This window comes from Plecotus auritus (assembly GCF_963455305.1).
Source record: "Plecotus auritus genome assembly, chromosome: 4".
Classification (NCBI taxonomy): domain Eukaryota; kingdom Metazoa; phylum Chordata; class Mammalia; order Chiroptera; family Vespertilionidae; genus Plecotus; species Plecotus auritus.
In genome coordinates this window covers 92,591,233-92,609,824 of record NC_137775.1, presented here as the reverse complement: position 1 = coordinate 92,609,824, position 18,592 = coordinate 92,591,233, and the positions used below count along the sequence as shown (strand labels likewise).

Genomic DNA, 18,592 nt, shown 5'->3' with positions numbered 1-18,592 from the left:
TTCAACATTCTGCCCCAAGCCTCGGATCCCCAGAACCCCACTGGGAGGCTATCTCACCTCCCAACACACGCGCTGTCTTCCTTCTTTCCTTCCTTCCTTCCTTCCTTCCTTCCTTCCTTCCTTCCTTCCCTCCCTCCATCAGCACAGTCAACACTTCAGGGGTGGGATCTCATTTACCCCTGCTGGGAACCTCACAGGCCTGCAGTCAGCATTGCTACTAGATCCCTGCCGTGTGCCCCGTGTGCCCGCCCGGAGTGAGGCACTGTGAGAAGTGCCAACACAGCCGTGTTGAGGAGGGAGTAAGAACCCACTCTCATTCCTGACAGAGGTGGTGTAAACTGGATTATATGTTCTTTAAGGGAAATTTGGAAGAATTTATCAAAAATCTCTAAAAATGTGTATACTTCATTCAGGCTTTTACTACAAAATAAAATTTTGAAATTTTTTAAATTGATTTCAGAGAGGAAGGGAGAGGGAGAGAGAGAGAGAAACAACAAAGAGAGAGAGTCATTGATTGGCTGCCTCCTGTATGCCCCCTACTGGGGATCAAGCCTGCAACCAGGGCATGTGCCCTGATCTGGAATTGAACTGCGACCTCCTGGTTCATAGTTGACGCTCAACCACTGAGCCACACCAGCTGATCATACAAAATAATTTAATACAGCATTATATTTTTCTGTTTCTTTCTACAGGGTGGGGCAATAGTAGGTTTACAGTTGTGAGTATGTGAAACACAGAGTTTATTCTTACATTATTACTAGAGGCCAATGCACAAAATTCATGCAAGAGTAGGCCTTCCTTCCCCCAGCTGCCGGCACCAGCTTTCCTCCAGCACCCGGGACCCAGGGTTCCCTCGCAGCCCCAGCTTCGTCTGAAGGAAGTCTAGTCTAATTAGCATATTACACTTTTATTATTATAGATGTATTAATTATTGTATTGTTTTCCATACTAACAGCTGTAAACCTACTTTTGCCCCACCCTGTATTTCCATTAAAAAAAGGTCTCATTTACATAGAGTAAAATTCACTCTTTCCAGTTGGAAGTGCTGGGAGATTGGCATACCTGCAGGGATGTGTAACCACCCATAATCAAGATATAGAAACATTCTGCACCCCCTAAAGTTTCCTTGGTAGTCATCCCCTCACCCCACCCTCAGTTCCTAGCAAAAACTGACCTGTTTTGGTTTTTTCCCTTCTATAGTTTGCCCTTTTCAGAATGTTATAAAAATGGATGGTACCAGCCCTGCCCAGTTGGTTGGAGTGTCACCCGTGCACTAAAAGTTTATAGGTTCTGTTCCCAGTCAGGGCACATACCTAGTTTTCAGGTTCCATCCCCTTAGGTTGGGGCAGGTACAAGAGGCAACCAATGATGTATCTCTCTCACACCGATATCTCTCTCTCTTTCTCTTTCTCTTTCTCTCTCTCTCTCTCTCTCTCTCTCTCTCTCTCTCTCCCTCTCTCCTCTCTAAAATCAATAAAAGCACATCTTCAGGTTAGGATTTTATAAAAGGAATGCTCTGGATGGCATTGCTTATGGTTAGATCATTGCCCTACATACTGAAGGGTGGGGGATTCGAGTCTCCATCAAGGTCATGGGCAAAGGCAAGTACCTGGGTTGCAGGTCCAATCCCCGCCCCCAGCAGGGGTGTGTGTGGGAGGCAACCAGTCAATGTGTCTCTGGCACATCAATGACTATCTATCTATCATCTCCCTCCCCCTACTTTTCTTCCCCTCTCCCCTCCCTTCCACTCTCTAAAATCAATGGAATAAAATATTCTAACTCCTTGAGTGAGGATTAATTAAAAAAAAAAAGAATGATACCATTTGGCTCCTTTCACTTAGTATAATGCATTTGAGATGTGCATTTGGTGTTTTAGTAGTTCATTCCTTTTTATTATGAAGTAGGATCCCATTGTATGGATGTACCACAATTTGTTTATCCATACCCTAGTTGAGGGACATTCAGGTTGGTGTCTAGCTTTGAATTATTCCAGGTTAAACCACTATAAATATTGGTATACAGGTCTATATAGGTTTACATTTCACTTGGGTAAATAGAGTGGAATTACTGGGTTGTATGGCAAGATTATGTTCTTATTATTAAAATTTGAGTGTTCTTTGTATATTCTGATGTATTCTTTAATTGAATATGTTTTTTGCAAATATTTTTCCAAATTTATTGTTTGTCCTTTTATTTTTTTACTAGAGGCCCGTTGCACGAAGATTCGTGCCATAGGCCTTCCTTCCCCTGGCTGCCGGCACTGGTTTTCCTCCGGCACCCAGGACTCAGGCCTTTGCTCTGGCCACAGCAGAGAAGCCAAGCCTCTTCTGTCTTCAGTCTTCAGGCATCTTCAGTCTTCAGTCTTCAGTTCCGCGCCTGCAAATGCAAATTAACCAGCCATCTTTGTTGGGTTAATTTGCATACTCACTCCTGATTGGCTGGTGGGTGTCGTGGAATTATGGTCAATTTGCATCTTTCTCTTTTATTCGTGTAGATTATACTTAATACTTCAGGAGCAAAGGCTTTTAATTTTGATGAAGTTCAATATATCATTTTTTGACTCATACTTTTCATGTCATCTATATATACAAAAGCCTAAGAGACCATTACCACCAGAACTACTGGAATGACTGAGTGACAGGTCAACCAGTCGCTATGATACACACTGACCACTAGGGGGCAGATGCTCAAGGCAGGAACTGCCCCCTGGTGGTCAGTGTGCTCCCACAGGCAACCTCCCGCAGCTCCTCCCCTAGCTGGCCAGCCCCCATTGGCCCCTGGTGCTAAACCATTTGTAGAGACCTGCTTCTGGGTCAGGGTTTCATACGTAGCAGAGCAGCTCCCTCACTGCAATCTATTGAAAGTCAGCCTGCGACACAAAGGTTTGTCTTGCTCCTGTCCTCTCCCTTACCTGGGGGTTGCCCACCCGCTGCAGTGGTGGCGCTGATGCGAGGGAAAGTGGAGGGGGGGAGGCAGTTCCTTCTGTGCCTGGCCCAGCCACCCTTGCCTCCTCTCCCGACCCCACCAGGGCCTTCAGGCCTGGGCTGGGACAGGGAACCCAGGGTGGGTGGCAGTGGATACAGCCCCTTTCCCAGGGGTGCCAAGGGCTGGCTCCCTCCTTGGGGTGGGTGGCCAACCTCCCACCATTCCTCTCCCCAGCCCTGCACCGGGCCTCTAGTATCTGATAAATCTTTGCTTAACCCAAGGTCAGAAATATTTATTTAACAGCCTTACTGAGATATAATTAGCATAATATAAAAGTGACTCATTTAAAGTGTACAATTCAGTGGGTTTTAGTATAGTCACTGAGTTGCACAACTATCACCACAATCCAAATTCAGAATATTTTGCCCAGCTGGTGTGGCTCAGTGGTTGAGCATTGATCTATGAACCAGGAGGTCATGGTTCAATTCCCGGTCAGGACACATGCCCGGGTTGCAGTCTTGATCCCAGTGCAGGAGGCAGCCAATCAATGATTCTCTCTCATCATTGATGTTTCTCTCTCTTTCTCTCCCTTCCTCTCTGAAATAAATAAAACTATTTTTTTAAAAAAAAAAAAACAAATTTACAACATTTTCACCACCAGAATGAAACTCCATATCCAGTAGCAGTCGCACCCTGTATTAGTTTCCCATTACTGCACACTTAGGGACTTAAAACAACATAAATTCATTTTTTCACAATTCTGAGGCCAGACGTTTGAAATAATATCTCTGGGCCAGCCACAGTGTTGTTGGGGCTGTGGTTCTTCTGGAGACTCTAGGGAAGAACCAACCCTTTGCCTCTTCCAGCTTACGGAGGGGCAACATTCCTTAGCTTGTGGCTTTGTCACTCCAACCTTCAAGGCAACATCTCCAAACTCTCTCTGCTTCATCTTCACATCACCATCTCCTCTGTGCGTTCAATCCCCCTCAGGCTTTGTCTTATAAGGGTACATGTGATTGCATTCGTGCCCAGGCTCATAATCTAAAATAATCTCCCCATCTCAAAATCCTTAACTTAATCTCATCTGTAAAGATCCATTTTTAAAAAATACGTTTTTATTGATTTCAGAGAGGAAGAGAAAGGGAGAGAGAGAGAGAGAGAGACATCAATGATGAGAAAGAATGATTGATCAGCTGCCTCCTGCATGCCCCCTATAGAGGATCCAGCCTGCAACCTGGGCATGTGACCTCCTGGTTCATAGGCCAGTGCTCAACCACTGAGCAACACCAGCCAGGCTGCAAAGACCCATTCTTTATTTCACTAGAGTGGAATCTAAAGAACAAAATAAACAAAATAGGTTGGGGAGGGGGAAGTTGAGGAGCTTGGTGGAAAAGGTGAAGGGATTAAGCAGTACAAATTGGTAGTTTCAGAATCACAGAGATATAATTACAGCATAGGGAATCCTATCTAATAAAGAGGGAATATGCTAATTAACCATCACTTAGTCACAAAGATGGCTGCACCCACAGCTGAGGCCAAGTTCCCATAAGGAGCCTTAACAAGCAATCAGCAGGGACCTGAGGCTATGCCCTCCCCCGCCCCCGTGGGGCTTGACAGGGGACCTCAAGGTGCACTTCCCGTCCTGGTGCTGGGCTAGGGGACCTCAGGCTGCTCCCCCAGCCCCAGTACCAGGCCGGGGGACCTCAGGCCATGCCCCCACCAGGTAGGGCTTGACAGGGGACTTCAGGCCACGCCCCCCACCCTGGCACTGAGCCAGGGGACCTGAGGCTGCACCCCCCTGCCTGGCAGGTCTTGACAGGGGACCTCCAGGTGCACCCCCAGTGCTGGGGCGGGGGAACTCAGGCCGCACCCCCCGCCAAGTTGGGACCTGAGGCTGCACCCCCTGCCGATGGGGCTTGACAGGGGACCTGAGGCTGTTCCCCCCTCCCGGTGCTGGGCCGGGGGACCTGAGACTGCGCATCCCCCCCACCCCCCGCCTGGCGGGGCTTGATGGGAGACCTCAGGCCACGTCCCCCACCTGGTGGGGCTTGATGGGGGATCTCAAGGCACTCCCCCCGCCCCAGTCTGTCTGGGGGACCTCAGGCCACGTCCCCCATCCTGGCACCGGGCCAGGGGACCTGAGGCTACATCTCCTGCCCTGTGGGGCTTGACAAGGGTGGAACTGGCCAGGTCTGGATCTAGCCCAATGGGGGCAGGGGCCAGCCAGGTCTGGGTCTCACAGGATTTTGAGGTGCACGTGGGTGGGTGGGGACTTGACTCTGGGTCCCGTGGTGTGCCCCAGACTCTGACAGGAGGAAGGTTTTCATATACATTTTACTAATTTTCTTTCATCTCTGACACTTCTATTATAGAGGAAGGGCAAATAGCAATATTAAATTATTTTCTCTAATTAATCCCCTTTTAATGTGCATGAATTTCATGCACCGGGCCACTAGTATAGTCAATAATATGGTGATAACTATGGTTGGGGCCAGGTAGGTACTTGAAGCACAGGGGGGACCACTCTGTACAGTGCATGATTTTCTAACCACTTTGCTCCACATCTGAAACTAATACAGAATCAGATTGAATGTAAACTGTAAGTGGTCTAGTTGGCTTATCGTGTTGTTAAAGTCTTCTATCTCATTGTTGATCTTCTGTCTAGGTATTATATCAGTTATTAAAAGTGAGGTATTAATTATCCAGTTAATATTGTTTGTCTATCTCCCCTTTCATTTTTGTTAGTTTTTACTTCATGTATTTTTGGAGGACTGTAGATATCTTTGAATCTAAAACATGTCTTTTGTAAATAGTATATAATTGGTTTATGTCCTTTTTTTTGAATCTCTACTTTTTGATTGGAGTGCTCAATACAATTACATTTAATGTAATTACTGATAAATTAGGCTCTTTGTTTTCCAATTTGCTATTTCTTTTCTACCTGTCTTATGTAATTTTTGTTCCTGTATTCTTCCATTACTGTCTTCTCCGGTGTTAAATAGCTACTTATTGTGTACTATGTTGATGCCCTTATTGTTTCTATCCCATTATTAAAAACAAATATTTTTTATTTTTATATTTTTGTTACTCCTCATCCAAGGATATTTTTCCATTGATTTTTAGAGAGAGTGGAAGGGAGGGGGAGAGACAGAGAGAGAGAAACATTGATGTGAGAGAGACACATCAATTGGTTGCCTCCTGCCCCAACCAGGGCCAGGGATTGAGGTATGAGCCCTTGATCCAAATAGAACCCAGGACCCTTCAGTCTGCAGGTGGAAGCTCTATCCATTGAGCCAAACCGGCTAGGGCATTAAAAACCATTTTTTAGCCCTAGACGGTTTGACTCATTGGATAGAGCATTGGCCCATGGACTGCAAGGTCCTAGATTTGATTCTGACCAAGGGCATGTACCTCTGTTGGGGTGCATTGGGGAGGCAACCCATCAATGTGTCTCTCTCACATTGATGTTTCTGTCTCTCCCTCTCCCTTTCTTTTTTTTAAAAAATATATTTTATTGATTTTTTACAGAGAGGAAGGGAGAGAGATAGAGAGTTAGAAACATCAATGAGAGAGAAACATCGACCAGCTGCCTCCTGCACACCCCCTACTGGGGATGTGCCCGCAACCAAGGTACATGCCCTTGGCCGGAATCGAACCTGGGACCCTTCAGTCCATAGGCCGACGTCTATCCACTGAGCCAAACTGGTCAGGGGTCTCCCTCTCCCTTTCACTCTCTCTAAAAATCAATTGAAAAATATCCTCAAGTGAGGATTAATAAAACAAACAAAACAAAACGAAAATTTTTATTGGTTGTCCTGAGGATTTTGTCTAGAATCTTAAGAATTTTTGTTCCACTATAGCTTCATTTTCTCCCCTGCTTATTTTTGCTATTATTGACATGTAAGTTGCATCTTTAAACATTAGAAGCCCACACAGTTTTATAGTTATTGCTGTATGCAGTTGTCTTTTAATCAAATAGAGAGGAGTTATAAACAAATAGTATATTTAGAGTGTCTATTATATTTGCCTGTGTGGTTACCTTTCTAGTGTCCCTTATTTCTTCATATGGATTTGAGTTACTGTCCTTTCATTTCAGCCCAATCGATTCCCTTTAGTATTTCTTATAGGGCAAGTCTGCTGAAACAGAATTCCCTCAGCTCTCTTTTAATTTCACCTTCATTTTAGAGGGATAATTTTTAGCTACATAATCCTTAGTTTACAGTCTCTTCCTGCTGGAATAACAAATTCCTACACATAGTTGGAATTAACACTCCTTTATTGATAATGGGCAAAATATATAAGCCAAAAAATAATCAGTAGAGATATAAAATATTTGAACAAAATTATCAATCAACTTGACTTAATTGACATTTATATAGCTAATAACTGAAAATACACATTCTTTTCAAGTACATATTTTATAACATATTCTGGACCACACTATACAACTCAATAAATTGAAAAATATTTAAGTTATATAGAGTGTGTTCTATGACCATACTGAAATTAAATTACAAATAAAAAGGGATACAGTATCTAAATACTTAAATCATTGGGAATTAATAAACACATTTATTTCCAAATATACCCATGGGTCAAAGAAGAAATCATGGGATCAATTAGAATGTATTTTGAACTTAAAAACACTATAAAAAAATTTCAAGATCTAGATAAAGCTGTCCTACAGAAACATGAAGTTTAAATGCTTATATTAGAAAAACAGAAAGGTATTCTTTTGGGTAGTATGCTAAGTGAAATAAGTCAGAAAGAGAAAGACAAATACAGTATGCTATCACTTATATATGAAATTTTAAAAAGCCAAACTCAGAGAAACAAAGAATGGCAGTTACCAGGGGGTGGTGGGGAACGGGAAAATACTGGTCAAAAGGTACAAACTTTCAGTTATAAGATTAACAAGTTCTGAGGATATAATATACAGCATGGTTACTATCCTAATATATAAAGAGCCAGGTGCCGTCACAACCAAAATGACTGAACAGTCGACCGGTCACCATGAAGTGCATGGAGCACCCCCAGTCCCCGAGCTGCTCACCATGAGAGGGCGGGGGGTGGTAGCGAGCAGGATTGGGGACTGTTGAGCTGTGGCGGGCTGCTTCACGGGGCGGCAGTGAGCTTAGCGGAGCAGTCACCAGGTGGCAGCGAGTTTTGCAGAGCAGTGGTGGGGCGGGAGGAGCCTCACAGAGCAGTTGCAGGGCAGGGGGAGTTTTACGAAGCAGTGGCGGGGTGGGAGAGCGTTGTGGAGCAGTTGAGGGGCTATGAGCATCGAGGAGTGTCCCGCGGCAGGGAGCTTCATGTAGCATCACAGGGCGGCAGAGGCCAGCAATGGAGGCCAGGCTAGGCCTAGGGACCCTAACTGCACATGATTTCGTGAGCGCTGGGCCTCTAGTAGCTAATAATACTGTGTCATAAATGGAAGTTGCTAAGAGCAATACATCTTAAATGTTCTCACTGCAAAAAAGAAATGGTTGTATGTGGTGGGATGAAGGTGCTAGCTAATGCTGTGGTGGTACTCATATTGCAATGTTTAAGTGTAAGAAATCAGCATGATGTACACTCTAAACCTACACAATGTTATATGTTAAGTATATCTCAATAAAGCTGGGGGAAAGAAGAATAGAAAGATTTAAAATCAGTGCTCTAAGCTTTCACATTAAGACTCTTGAAAAGCAGAACAAATTTTAAATAAAAGAATATAAAAAAGGAAGTAAAAAATGAGTGGAGATTAATGAAATAGAATATAAGTAATAGAGAAAACTAACAAGCTAAAGGTCTTTGAAAAGGTAATACAGTTGTTAAACTCTAGCTAGACTGATTGAGAGGGGAAAAAAGAAACAAAAATGATAAAGGGACATTTTTACAGATCCCTACAGCTTTTAAAAGAATGTAATGGTATGAAGTTCTTTATGCCAATTAATTTAACAACTTAAATGAAATTAATTGAAACATACAAATTACCAAAGCTAACACAAAAGAAATTTAAAATCTGGATAACCTCATATTTATTTTATACAGTTCTTTTCATTCTTTCATATGTTCTTGTGTAATATTTATCTCTGTAATCCATTTAGAATTTATTTTAGATTACAGTGTGAAGAGAGGGTAAAATATAATTTTTTCCAAATACTTAAATATGCTCCAATTCCATTTGTTAAATAAACACACTAATGTGGCCCTAGCTGGTTTGGCTCAGTTGATAGAGCATCAGCCTGTGGACCAAAGGGTCCCTGGTTTGATTCCGGTCAAGAGCACATACCTTGGTTGCAGGCTCCTCCCCGGCCTGAGCCCTAGTTGGGGCTCATGCAGGAGACAACCAATTGATGTGTTTCTCTCACATTGATGTTTCTCTCTCTTCCACTCTCCCTCAAAATCAATGGAAAAAATAGCCTCAGGTGAGGATTAACAAAACAAAACCAATAAACACACTGATGTGGATGGCTCTTTGTGAGATATGAAATGTGATATATACACACTTGGATTGTTTCTGGTAACCCATTACCTCTATTCATCCCTGAGGCTGCCTTAAACAGTAGAATTTATAGAGATTCACTAACCTCCAAAAACAAAGGGCGCTGCCGGGGGATGCACTCAACGGAATATGCTGCAGCACTGAGAAGCGTGGGCTGGGTGTGTACCCAGCAATGCGTGAAGCAAGCGCAGGAGAAAAGCATGTCACAATTTCTTTTACAAAAATGAAAAATACAATCACAGGAACAATACCGGAGGTTTTACAAGGATACATTCAAATTCAAGGTTAAATGTCAAATGTATTAGAGCAGTTGCCTCAGAGCCATAGGCAAGTGGGGAGAGGGAAAGGGGATAAAAATGCCAGAGTGAAGAAAAGAAGCAAAAGTGGTGCCTCACAGACAGGTGATGGCCATGTGCTGAGCAGAAAGGCACAGAACGTGGTGTGATCACAACCCCGTGCTCTGCGCGGTGGCCTTCCTCCGGGCTGGTGCTCAGCGGTCTGCCCTGGGACCACCACGTCGGAGGTTCATGGGGGACGCGATTCTGAGTGGGCAATGCCAGGCCTTACTGGATGTTAAACGTTCAGAATATGACGCTGGCCTTTTCTTATTTTACAGATGTGAGTTCCTCTTCTGTTCCCTAAAACATTTATCTTTCACTCGCAGTCAATTATTCTGTTTGTTCAACTTGCTCTTCTCTTTTAGGCCATGAATTTCCTCACATGTAGAGCAGCAAGCATAATGGATGCTCGTTGTTACATTTTTTTTAATTGACTTTATTTGGGCGACACAGATTAATAAAATTTTATAGGTTTCAGGTGTACCACTCTATAATACGTCATTTGCATATTGTATTGTGTGTTCATCGCCTCAAGTTAAGTCACCATTGATCCCCATTCTTCACCTTCCCCACGCCCCTTTCCCTCCGGTAATCACCTTGCTGTTTGTGTCAATGAGGTTTTTGTTTTTGCTTAATTCTTTCACCTTTTCACCCAGCCCTGCAGCTAGCTCTCCTCCTGACAGCTGTCAATCTGTTCTCTGCATCAGTGAGTCTGTTTCTCTTTTGTTTGCTAGTTTATTTTGTTCATCAGATCCCACACATGAGTGAAATCATATGGTGCTTGTCTTTCTCTGACTGGCTTATTTCCCTGAGCCTGGTGCTCTCCACGTCCATCCCATCTTCTTTGTGGTAATTGTCTTTGGGGTAATTGTCTTCTGCTCGTTTTCAGCTGCTGAGTCATCTGCTCTTGCCATTTTAATTGCATCTGACTTTTTCCCAACTTCTAGGAATTCCTCAGTTTCTGGTCTGCTGGTTATAGCCTTTCTTATTTTTTATTTTAGAATTTATTTTTAAGTCATTTTGATCTCACTTTAAGATGCCCAGGGTGGGTGGAGGAAGGCCGGGATTCCTCAGCCATCTTGCTCAGTTTCCCCTACACATTTCAGTTCAAGGGCTTGGATATGGGCACAAGAGGAAATGCATAGGAACTTGTAGGTAGTGCAGAGGCAAGAAGCGGAAACCGTGAGGAACAGAGGTGTCCAGCTGAGGTGGGGTGAGAGAGCCCAGGAACCCTTAGAGGAGCCGGGCAGAGGAGTGGGCAGGTGCTGAGCACGGCTTTGGCCCACAGCGTGGAAGTGTTGAGCTGATGCAGGTAAACCTGCCGGAGGGTCAGTTTGTGGGAAGATCAGGGCCCGGGAAGCAGACCTCAGGTACTCAGTACCTGGATGAAGGGTCACCACGGTGACCTAGGAGCTGCAGACGTCTCCAACGCCTTGGGCTGCACAAGGCTGTGGGCTCAATGGTTAGGGCGTCTCTCGGTAGCTGGGCAGGGGAAGGAGAAGGAGGGTGCATCCTGAATCCATGGATGAGGCCAAATGCACCTAAGAGACCTGGGGCCTGAGCTGGGCGGGCTCAATCAGAACTCTTCATCACTGCTGTCCCCACCGTGTCCTCATGACCCTGAGGAGGGAGCAAGAGGAGGAAATTAACAAATGGAAGTGACTCTTCTCCCCACCATCTTTCCCAGCCCTTTCACCGACTTCCAGCCACACCCCTTCGTCCCCTAAACCTTCTCCCCAGCTCTCTGCTTTCTCCTCCTGCCCTCCTTCGCCTTAGGACGGAGAATGAGGCGGAGCCTGCCATGGGGGCTCTGGGAATGTGTCTGTCTCCAAGGTTCATTCCTTTTGAATGGGAGCAGTGAGGCCGAAATTGTGAGAAATAAGGAATATTTAGATTAGACGCAGTTATAGATTTTCCCACCTGCGTATTCTCTGGTTCCTGGCCATCTTTCCTGAGACAGAAGCTGTCCCAGCTCCGTTGCCTGAACCCAGTCAAACCCCACCCACTCACCCTGCGCCCAGCGCCTGTAGCTCAGGAGGACAAACAGGACTGACAGCACCAGGCCCTTGGCCACGAAGAGTCCACACAGCACAGCCATCAGGACGCTGGAGGCAGCACAACCAGGGCCCAGGGGGGAACTTGATTTCCTGGTGGGAGGGGAGAGGGGGGATGGGCCTGGGCTGGGATGTCCGCTGCTCCTACAGGGTCCTGGAGCCAGGTCCCTTGTGGCTGGAGTGGCTTGTATGTATCAGGACCCCCTGAACAGACTGTGCAGGGGCAACGCACTCAGGAGAAGGGAACAGGGTTCCACGGGTGTCTCTGAGCCTGTGAGGAGACCGGTCATACGGAATCCAGCAGTCTTGGGTGGACGAAAAGCCTGGCTCCAGGCAGAGATAGGGATCCCAGCTCAGTGGGGTGGGAAGGATAGAGCCAGGGGAGTAGGAAGAAACCAACCAGCTTGGACAGGGCTGTGAGGCTGGACCATCAGCAGGAGGCTACTGAGGCCAGAAAAGAAAGGCAGATTTGGGGGGTATGGGGTGTGGGAGAAGGCTCCAGAATCAGAGTGAGGCAGACCAGGTGTGGGATCCACGCAGAGGGCCCCAGGGAGGACTCTTGGGTTCCAGCAGTCAGGAGCCTGGGTCTGTGTTCCTGAGCAGCTGGGGGACAGTTTGGGACCAGCCGGCTCCATGCGACCTCTGGGCCTCATCCGCCCTGTGATGGCTTGGATAGTCCCTAAGATGTTTTGGGAATGCTAAGTGCCCCCTCCTAACTCTGTGGGGCGGCCAGGGAGAGAGGAAGGACTGTGGCCCTCCCTCTGCACTCGCATTGGAGTTCCTATGTGCAGCGTCCTCACGATGCTGGGTGAAAGTTGTAAATGGACACTTGGTGGTTGTTTTGCTATTTCTTTGATTTTTAATAAGTGTGAACATCTCTTGGGTGCCTTTCGGATTTCCTCTTCTGTAAACTGCCTGTCACGTGCTTTACCCATTCCCAGTGGGATGCCTGTCTTTCTCTTGTTGCTTAGCATAGCTCCTTGATTATTACAGAATGTATTACCATGGTAGTTTTAGGCATTCTCAGTTAATTTTTCCCGGCTTGTCATCTGCTTAAGAGCTTTTCCCATAGTGTTGTTCATTGAATAGAATCCTTCAAGCCTGATGTAATCATTTAAATTCTTTTTTTCCCCCCTTGTGATTTGTGCTTTCGAACTTTGTCTAAGAAGTCCTTCCTCATCTCTAGGTCACATCTGCAGTTTCTTTGTTCTATTAACTTAATTTTATTTTTCATGTGTATATCTTGAATTCATTTAGAGTTCATCTTTGTATTTAGTGTTAGGTAGGGATCCTGTTTTTTTGGTTGATTATTTTATTTTTAATTGATTTTAGAGAGAGGAAGGAAGAAAGAGAGAGGGAGAGAGGAGGAGAGAGAGAGAGAGAGAGAGAGAGAGAGAGAGAGAGAGAGAGAGAACATCGATTGGTTCCCTCTGTCACATGCCCTGACTGGGGATCAAATCTGGGTATGTGCCCTGATTAGGAATCAAACCCTAAACCCTTCGGAACATAGGATGATGCTCCAGCCACTGAGCCACACCGGCCGGGGCAATTGTTGTATTTTGTAATGTGCTCTGTCAGTTTTCTCAAGGGCGTCTACCAAATAGTGGGCACTTTGCCTGCTGGTTCGTGGTGCTTCCTCCTCATAAAGTGTGTTCCTGTATGACCAGGCATCTGCAGGGAACTCTTTAGCCTGTCCCCTTGTTCAGTCGTCAGTTCTTGTAGCAGCACCACTGTTAGCGGTTGTATAGCTTTTTGGTATATCTTAGTATTTGGTAGGACAAGTCCTCTCTTCTTATTTTTATATTGTCATGGCTGACATAGCTATTCATGCATCTTTATTTTTCCATATAATTGTTCAGTAAGTTTATCAAGTTATTCAAATAATAATTAAACTGAAATTGTGTTTGGGATTCCATTTAGAGACTTTTCATTTGGGGGAAACTGACATCTTTAGAATATTATAATCTCATCCAATAGCATAAATTATTTCTATTTATTGAGATTACCTATGTCATTAATTGGCATTCAAAGTTTTCTCCATAGAGCTCTTGGTTAAATTAATTCTTTCTAGATACGATATAGATTTTATTGTTATTATGAATCATACTTTAAAAATATTTTTTTAATCCTCACCCAAGTATATTTTTTCCATTGATTTTTAGAGAGAGTGGAAGGGAGAGAGGGAGGGAAAGGGAGAGAGAGAGAGTAACATTGATATGGTAGAGACACATCAATTGGTTGCCTCCCACATGTGCCCCCAATCAAGGCCGGGGATCAAACCTGCAATTCAGGTACATGCCCCTGCCCAGGAATTGAAACCCCAGCCCTTCAGTGTGCGAGCTAACTCTGTAATCACTGGGCAACACCATCCAGGCAATCATACCTTATTTTGATTAGATTTTCTAAGTGATTATTTCTAGTGTAGATAAATTACTTTTGGCTTATGTCATTTGATCTTGTATTTAGAAGCCTTGCTGAACTCTCTCATGAGATCGATGGTTTATGGATCCTGCTTATTTTTTTCTAGATAGATGACACTTCTCCTATTTAATCTTCTTTCCCCTTATCTGTTTTTCTTTTCCTATAGCAATAGCCTGGACCTCTACTACTATCTTAAGCATTAATGGTGACTGTGAAAATCCATTATTTGAATTTACACTTTTTCCATTATGTAATATTTACAGTAGTCATGGCTATACAGTCTTTACCAAGTTATTTCTTCTTATTTCTAGTTTATTAAGGGTTTTTTTCTTATCATGATAAATATGTTAAACTTTTCCAAATGCTACTTTTGAATCCATTGACTTTTTTCTTAAGTGGAACAATTTTTTTGGCCCTGGGACAAACCCCCATAATCATAATACATCCTTTTTAAACACACTCTTGACTTCAGTAGCTGATACTTATTTTCATCTTTTACTCCATGTTAATCAGATAAATTAACCCATAATTTAATTTTCTTTTCTTCTCCTCCAGTGGTTTTGAGGCTAAGAGGACATTAGCCAATTAAAATGAGCCGGGCAGCTTTTGCTTCTTTGTTATTTTCTGCAACATCTCCTATGAACCAAATGGGAGCGTGCTGGTTGGTGAACACAGGTGCTGAGGTGGTGTCGCCAGGAGGGGGCGTGGACGCTGAGCCCTCCCGCTGCCACGGCTCCCTATGCCTCGCTTCCACTGGGCTCTTCCTGAGGTGCATCCTTTAGAATAAACCTTGAAACAAACTTACGAACTTTTCCTGCTAAGACCTCAATCTAGGTTTTAGAAAAGCAGAAATACTGTGAAAGATTGATTTTATTTTTTAACCTTTTAAAATCTTTTTTTAGTGTATCTCTTATAGACAAATTTTTAAAATCCAACTGACAGTCTATTCTTTTTTTTTTTTTTTTACAACTACACTTCATTTTTATAAGAAACTGCACTTCTGTTCCCAACGGTTTCTGTTCCTTTGGTGTGATGTCATTCTCATAAAGTGTAGTTCTCCCAGATGCAATGCTGTTTTGGCTTGTAAATTCAATTTCCCCCGGAGTTAGCATATACCAGTATGGTCACAGATAATGGGAAAGAATGGAAGGGTGAGCCCTTCTATTTAGGGAGTTTTAAAAGTGGGAAGGATAAGCCCCAGAACATAAGGGTACCCCCTTGGGTACCCACGTTGCTGCTATTCCCATCTTCTAGTCCAGATTTCAACTTTAAACTCTTTGGGAAGTACTCCTCTAGTTTATAATCCAGCTGCCTTGGAGTTTGGAGAAGAAAGGAATTAGGGAGCAAATATCCATGGGCAGTTGGCCATCTATTTTCATCAGTGCTCCACTGCTTTTGCTGAGCCTCATGGCCCCCTAGCGCACCTGTGACCTGGGCTGCTGCAGCCTATTTCTGTGGCGAAGGGAAGGCCATGACAGTCTCAAGGTGCATGACCGCAAGAGTCAAGAGCAGAAATCAAAAGTTTCCTCTCACCTGTTTCTTGCTATGGCTCCAGCCACTGTTTGCCCCAGACATACCCACCATTCAACACACACCAACACAGCCTCCAGCACCCGCATTGTTTTAGTTCCATTTGGTCTCATTCCAGAAATCCATGGCTAGCTTTTCTATAGTTCCTCCAAAGTTAATGACCTGTATTGTCCTCCCCATTTCTCTCTCCCCAACTTTGTATCTGAGCCCCTGCGGCTTCTCTGCAGCACCCTGGGCCTCAGTCATCTTGGAAGAATCTTGGGTTTCCTCTTCGTGATTCTGAGGCTGCATGAGCTACCTGGCCATCCCTTCCAGGACCCTCCCTACTGGCGAGACTCCTGACCTACCTGAGTTCAGATCCATTGAGGAAAGGTGGACCAGAGGTCCCCTCTGGAGAAGTGATCCGAACTGGAAGGACATAAAGAAAACAATGGCTGCTCAGGAGACCAGAATATAGCATGGGATTAACATCCAAACCCTTGGAAGGAAGTATGGAGGAGACAGCACCTCAGGGCCCGGTAGGCCAGGGGTAACTGGGGCTTGGGATCATTACAAGCGACTGAAGCCAGGCTGGCACTGAGCCCAAAGAGAGGAGTTTCTCCCTGAGCTGGAGGTAAGCAAGGGGCAGAGCTGGGACAAGCAGGTACAGGGTCTTTTAGGACAGACTTGCCTCTTGGGACACCCCATCATTCATGGCTATCTTCCTGGTCAGATCAGATGGGGCACATTTTCCTCCCTGGGTCTTAAGCCCTGAATCCAGCTTCCCACCAGCCTAGGCCCAGGGGCTCCGCCCCCAGAAGCAGGCCTCCATGGTGCCCCCTTCCCTGAGTCTGAGGTTCCCAGGCTACCTGGCCACCCTTTCCTCTCCTTGCACTGAGACCTTTGACCTACCTGTACTTTCCAAGGGCCAGGTGGTGGTCCACATAGGAGAAGGGGTCAGTGCTAAAGAGAAAAGAAAGCAGGCAATGACTTTCCGGAGGCCAGAAGACAGAATGGGGTCTGGTCCCAAAACTGTGAGAGGAAGTAGATGACCCAGAGATAGTCAGTCCCTCGGGGTCCCTTAGGCCAGGGGTGACCTGTGACTACGGTCTGTACACCAGAGGTGTTGGTGTGTGTGTAAGAAAAAGAGAGTCATAGGGAGACTCCTGTCCAGTGAGTCCTGGGCATCTCTTCCCACCAGCGGGAGCCAGAATGGGCAGAAAGAAATAAAGGTGACAGCCCTTCTCTGGAGACAGGGGGCTCAAGCCCCTTGGGCATCTGGAGCGGTGTTTTGCCCAGGCCATGGGAGGGAGGGGCCATTTCCTCAAGAAAGGAGCTTACCTGGAGACACCAGCAGGCTGATGTTTCTGAGAACAGTGACGATGTTTCTGGAAGAGTTGTAGATTCCACACCAGTAGGGCCCGGAGTCCTTCTCAGTCAGCTGAGCCATGCTGATGTTGAAGAAACCAGCATCTGGCACGTCCCAGATCATGTATCGAGAATCCTGAGTTCGGGGCCCAGAGCTGGTGACTAACCTGGTACAGAAATTTGGAGATGTCTGCCGACACCAGGTTTTCTGCCTGTAGGATACTCCCTCAGGAGAGTACTGGCATCGCACAGAGAGTGTCTGCCCCGCCACATCATGGAGCTCCTCAGGCACAACTTGCTGTCCCTGGGAACCTGGAGAACAAGCCCTCATGTCAGGGCCCTGGGTGGACCCAGCCACCCCTGTCACAGGGTGTGGAAGGAGAGAAGGACCAACTTCTGATGCCCACACCCAGAAAATGGTCCCCAAAGCCAGCCCTCTGGTCACAGAGCCACCCTGCTCCCTGCCCCAGCTCTCTCCTTTACTTCCTGCATCTCACCTGAGGCCAGGAACACCAGCAGAACAGGTGGAAGAAGGAGGCATGGGGCTCCCCAGGCCATGCTACCCCCAACCTGTTTCTGATGATGGCGGACAGAAGAAAGGGGAGGCCTCTGGGGAGTGGACACCAGAAGCTGGACCTAATTCTGCCCCAGCTTCCCAGCATCTCTGAAATGGGAGAATTGAGAAAGCCCAACACCTTGATTGGGGAAGTGGTTGGCCCGAGAGGCAGGCTCTGTGGGCGAGGGGAGGGAGGAGAAGCCAGGCCTGGGTGGGGGGCCACCAGCTGAGGGTCTGTCTTTGGCCTGGAGACCTCAGCTCTGACTCAGTTGCTTCTTTTTGCCTAACTTCTCCCCGTCTTTATCGCTCCACACCTTCCACCTATCACACTACTTCATTGTTGCTGGTGGAACCTCTGAGAATGTCCAAGAAGAGATCATGGTGCAAAAGAGGCTGTTCCTCTTTTCTGTCTCTCTGTGCAGCCTATGAACGGTTGGGGGCCCTTGCTGCCTGACCGCAGTCCTGAATCCCTCTGGTGCCCAGGGTAAGACAGGGACCCCACTCCCAGGCATGGTAGGCCAGTAATGTGCTTTTACTCTAGGAGGTTGGGGAGGGCAGAGTTTCAATTCCAGAAACTGTAAGGATGGTCCCTGAGAAAGGTGGGGTCCAGGGGAGGTGGGAGGGAGGAAAGAGAACCCTGAATGGGGATTCTCAGAGGGGAGGGGAGGAGGCAGTGGGTCAGTTGGGTTGGAGGAGGAGAAGGCAGGAAAGGGGGCTCAACGTCATGTCCATATCTTCAGTTCTCACTCCCTAGTGGTGCTCAATCAATTAGTGTTGATTAAAGGAATTTGTGAGTGGGTGAAAAGAGGAACCATCTTTTTGTTTTAATAATGTGTGTGTAGCTCTAACCGGTTTGGCTCAGTGGATAGAGCGTTGGCCTGTGACTAAAGGGTCCCAGGTTTGATTCCGGTCAAGGGCATATACCTTTGTTGTG

At 45.9% G+C, this 18,592-nt stretch overlaps 1 protein-coding gene across 1 annotated transcript; it reads right to left on the bottom strand.

The window, feature by feature from the left end:
* Positions 1-11,362: 11,362 nt before the first annotated feature.
* TREML4 (triggering receptor expressed on myeloid cells like 4) lies at positions 11,363-17,660 on the bottom strand (the record flags this gene model as incomplete). Its single annotated transcript, XM_080665122.1, has 6 exons — positions 11,363-11,370; positions 11,761-11,897; positions 16,103-16,163; positions 16,647-16,697; positions 17,076-17,414; positions 17,600-17,660. 6 exons carry the CDS (start codon positions 17,658-17,660, stop codon positions 11,363-11,365), a joined length of 657 nt encoding a protein of 218 aa, XP_080521248.1.
* Between the last annotated feature and the right edge of the window lie 932 nt (positions 17,661-18,592).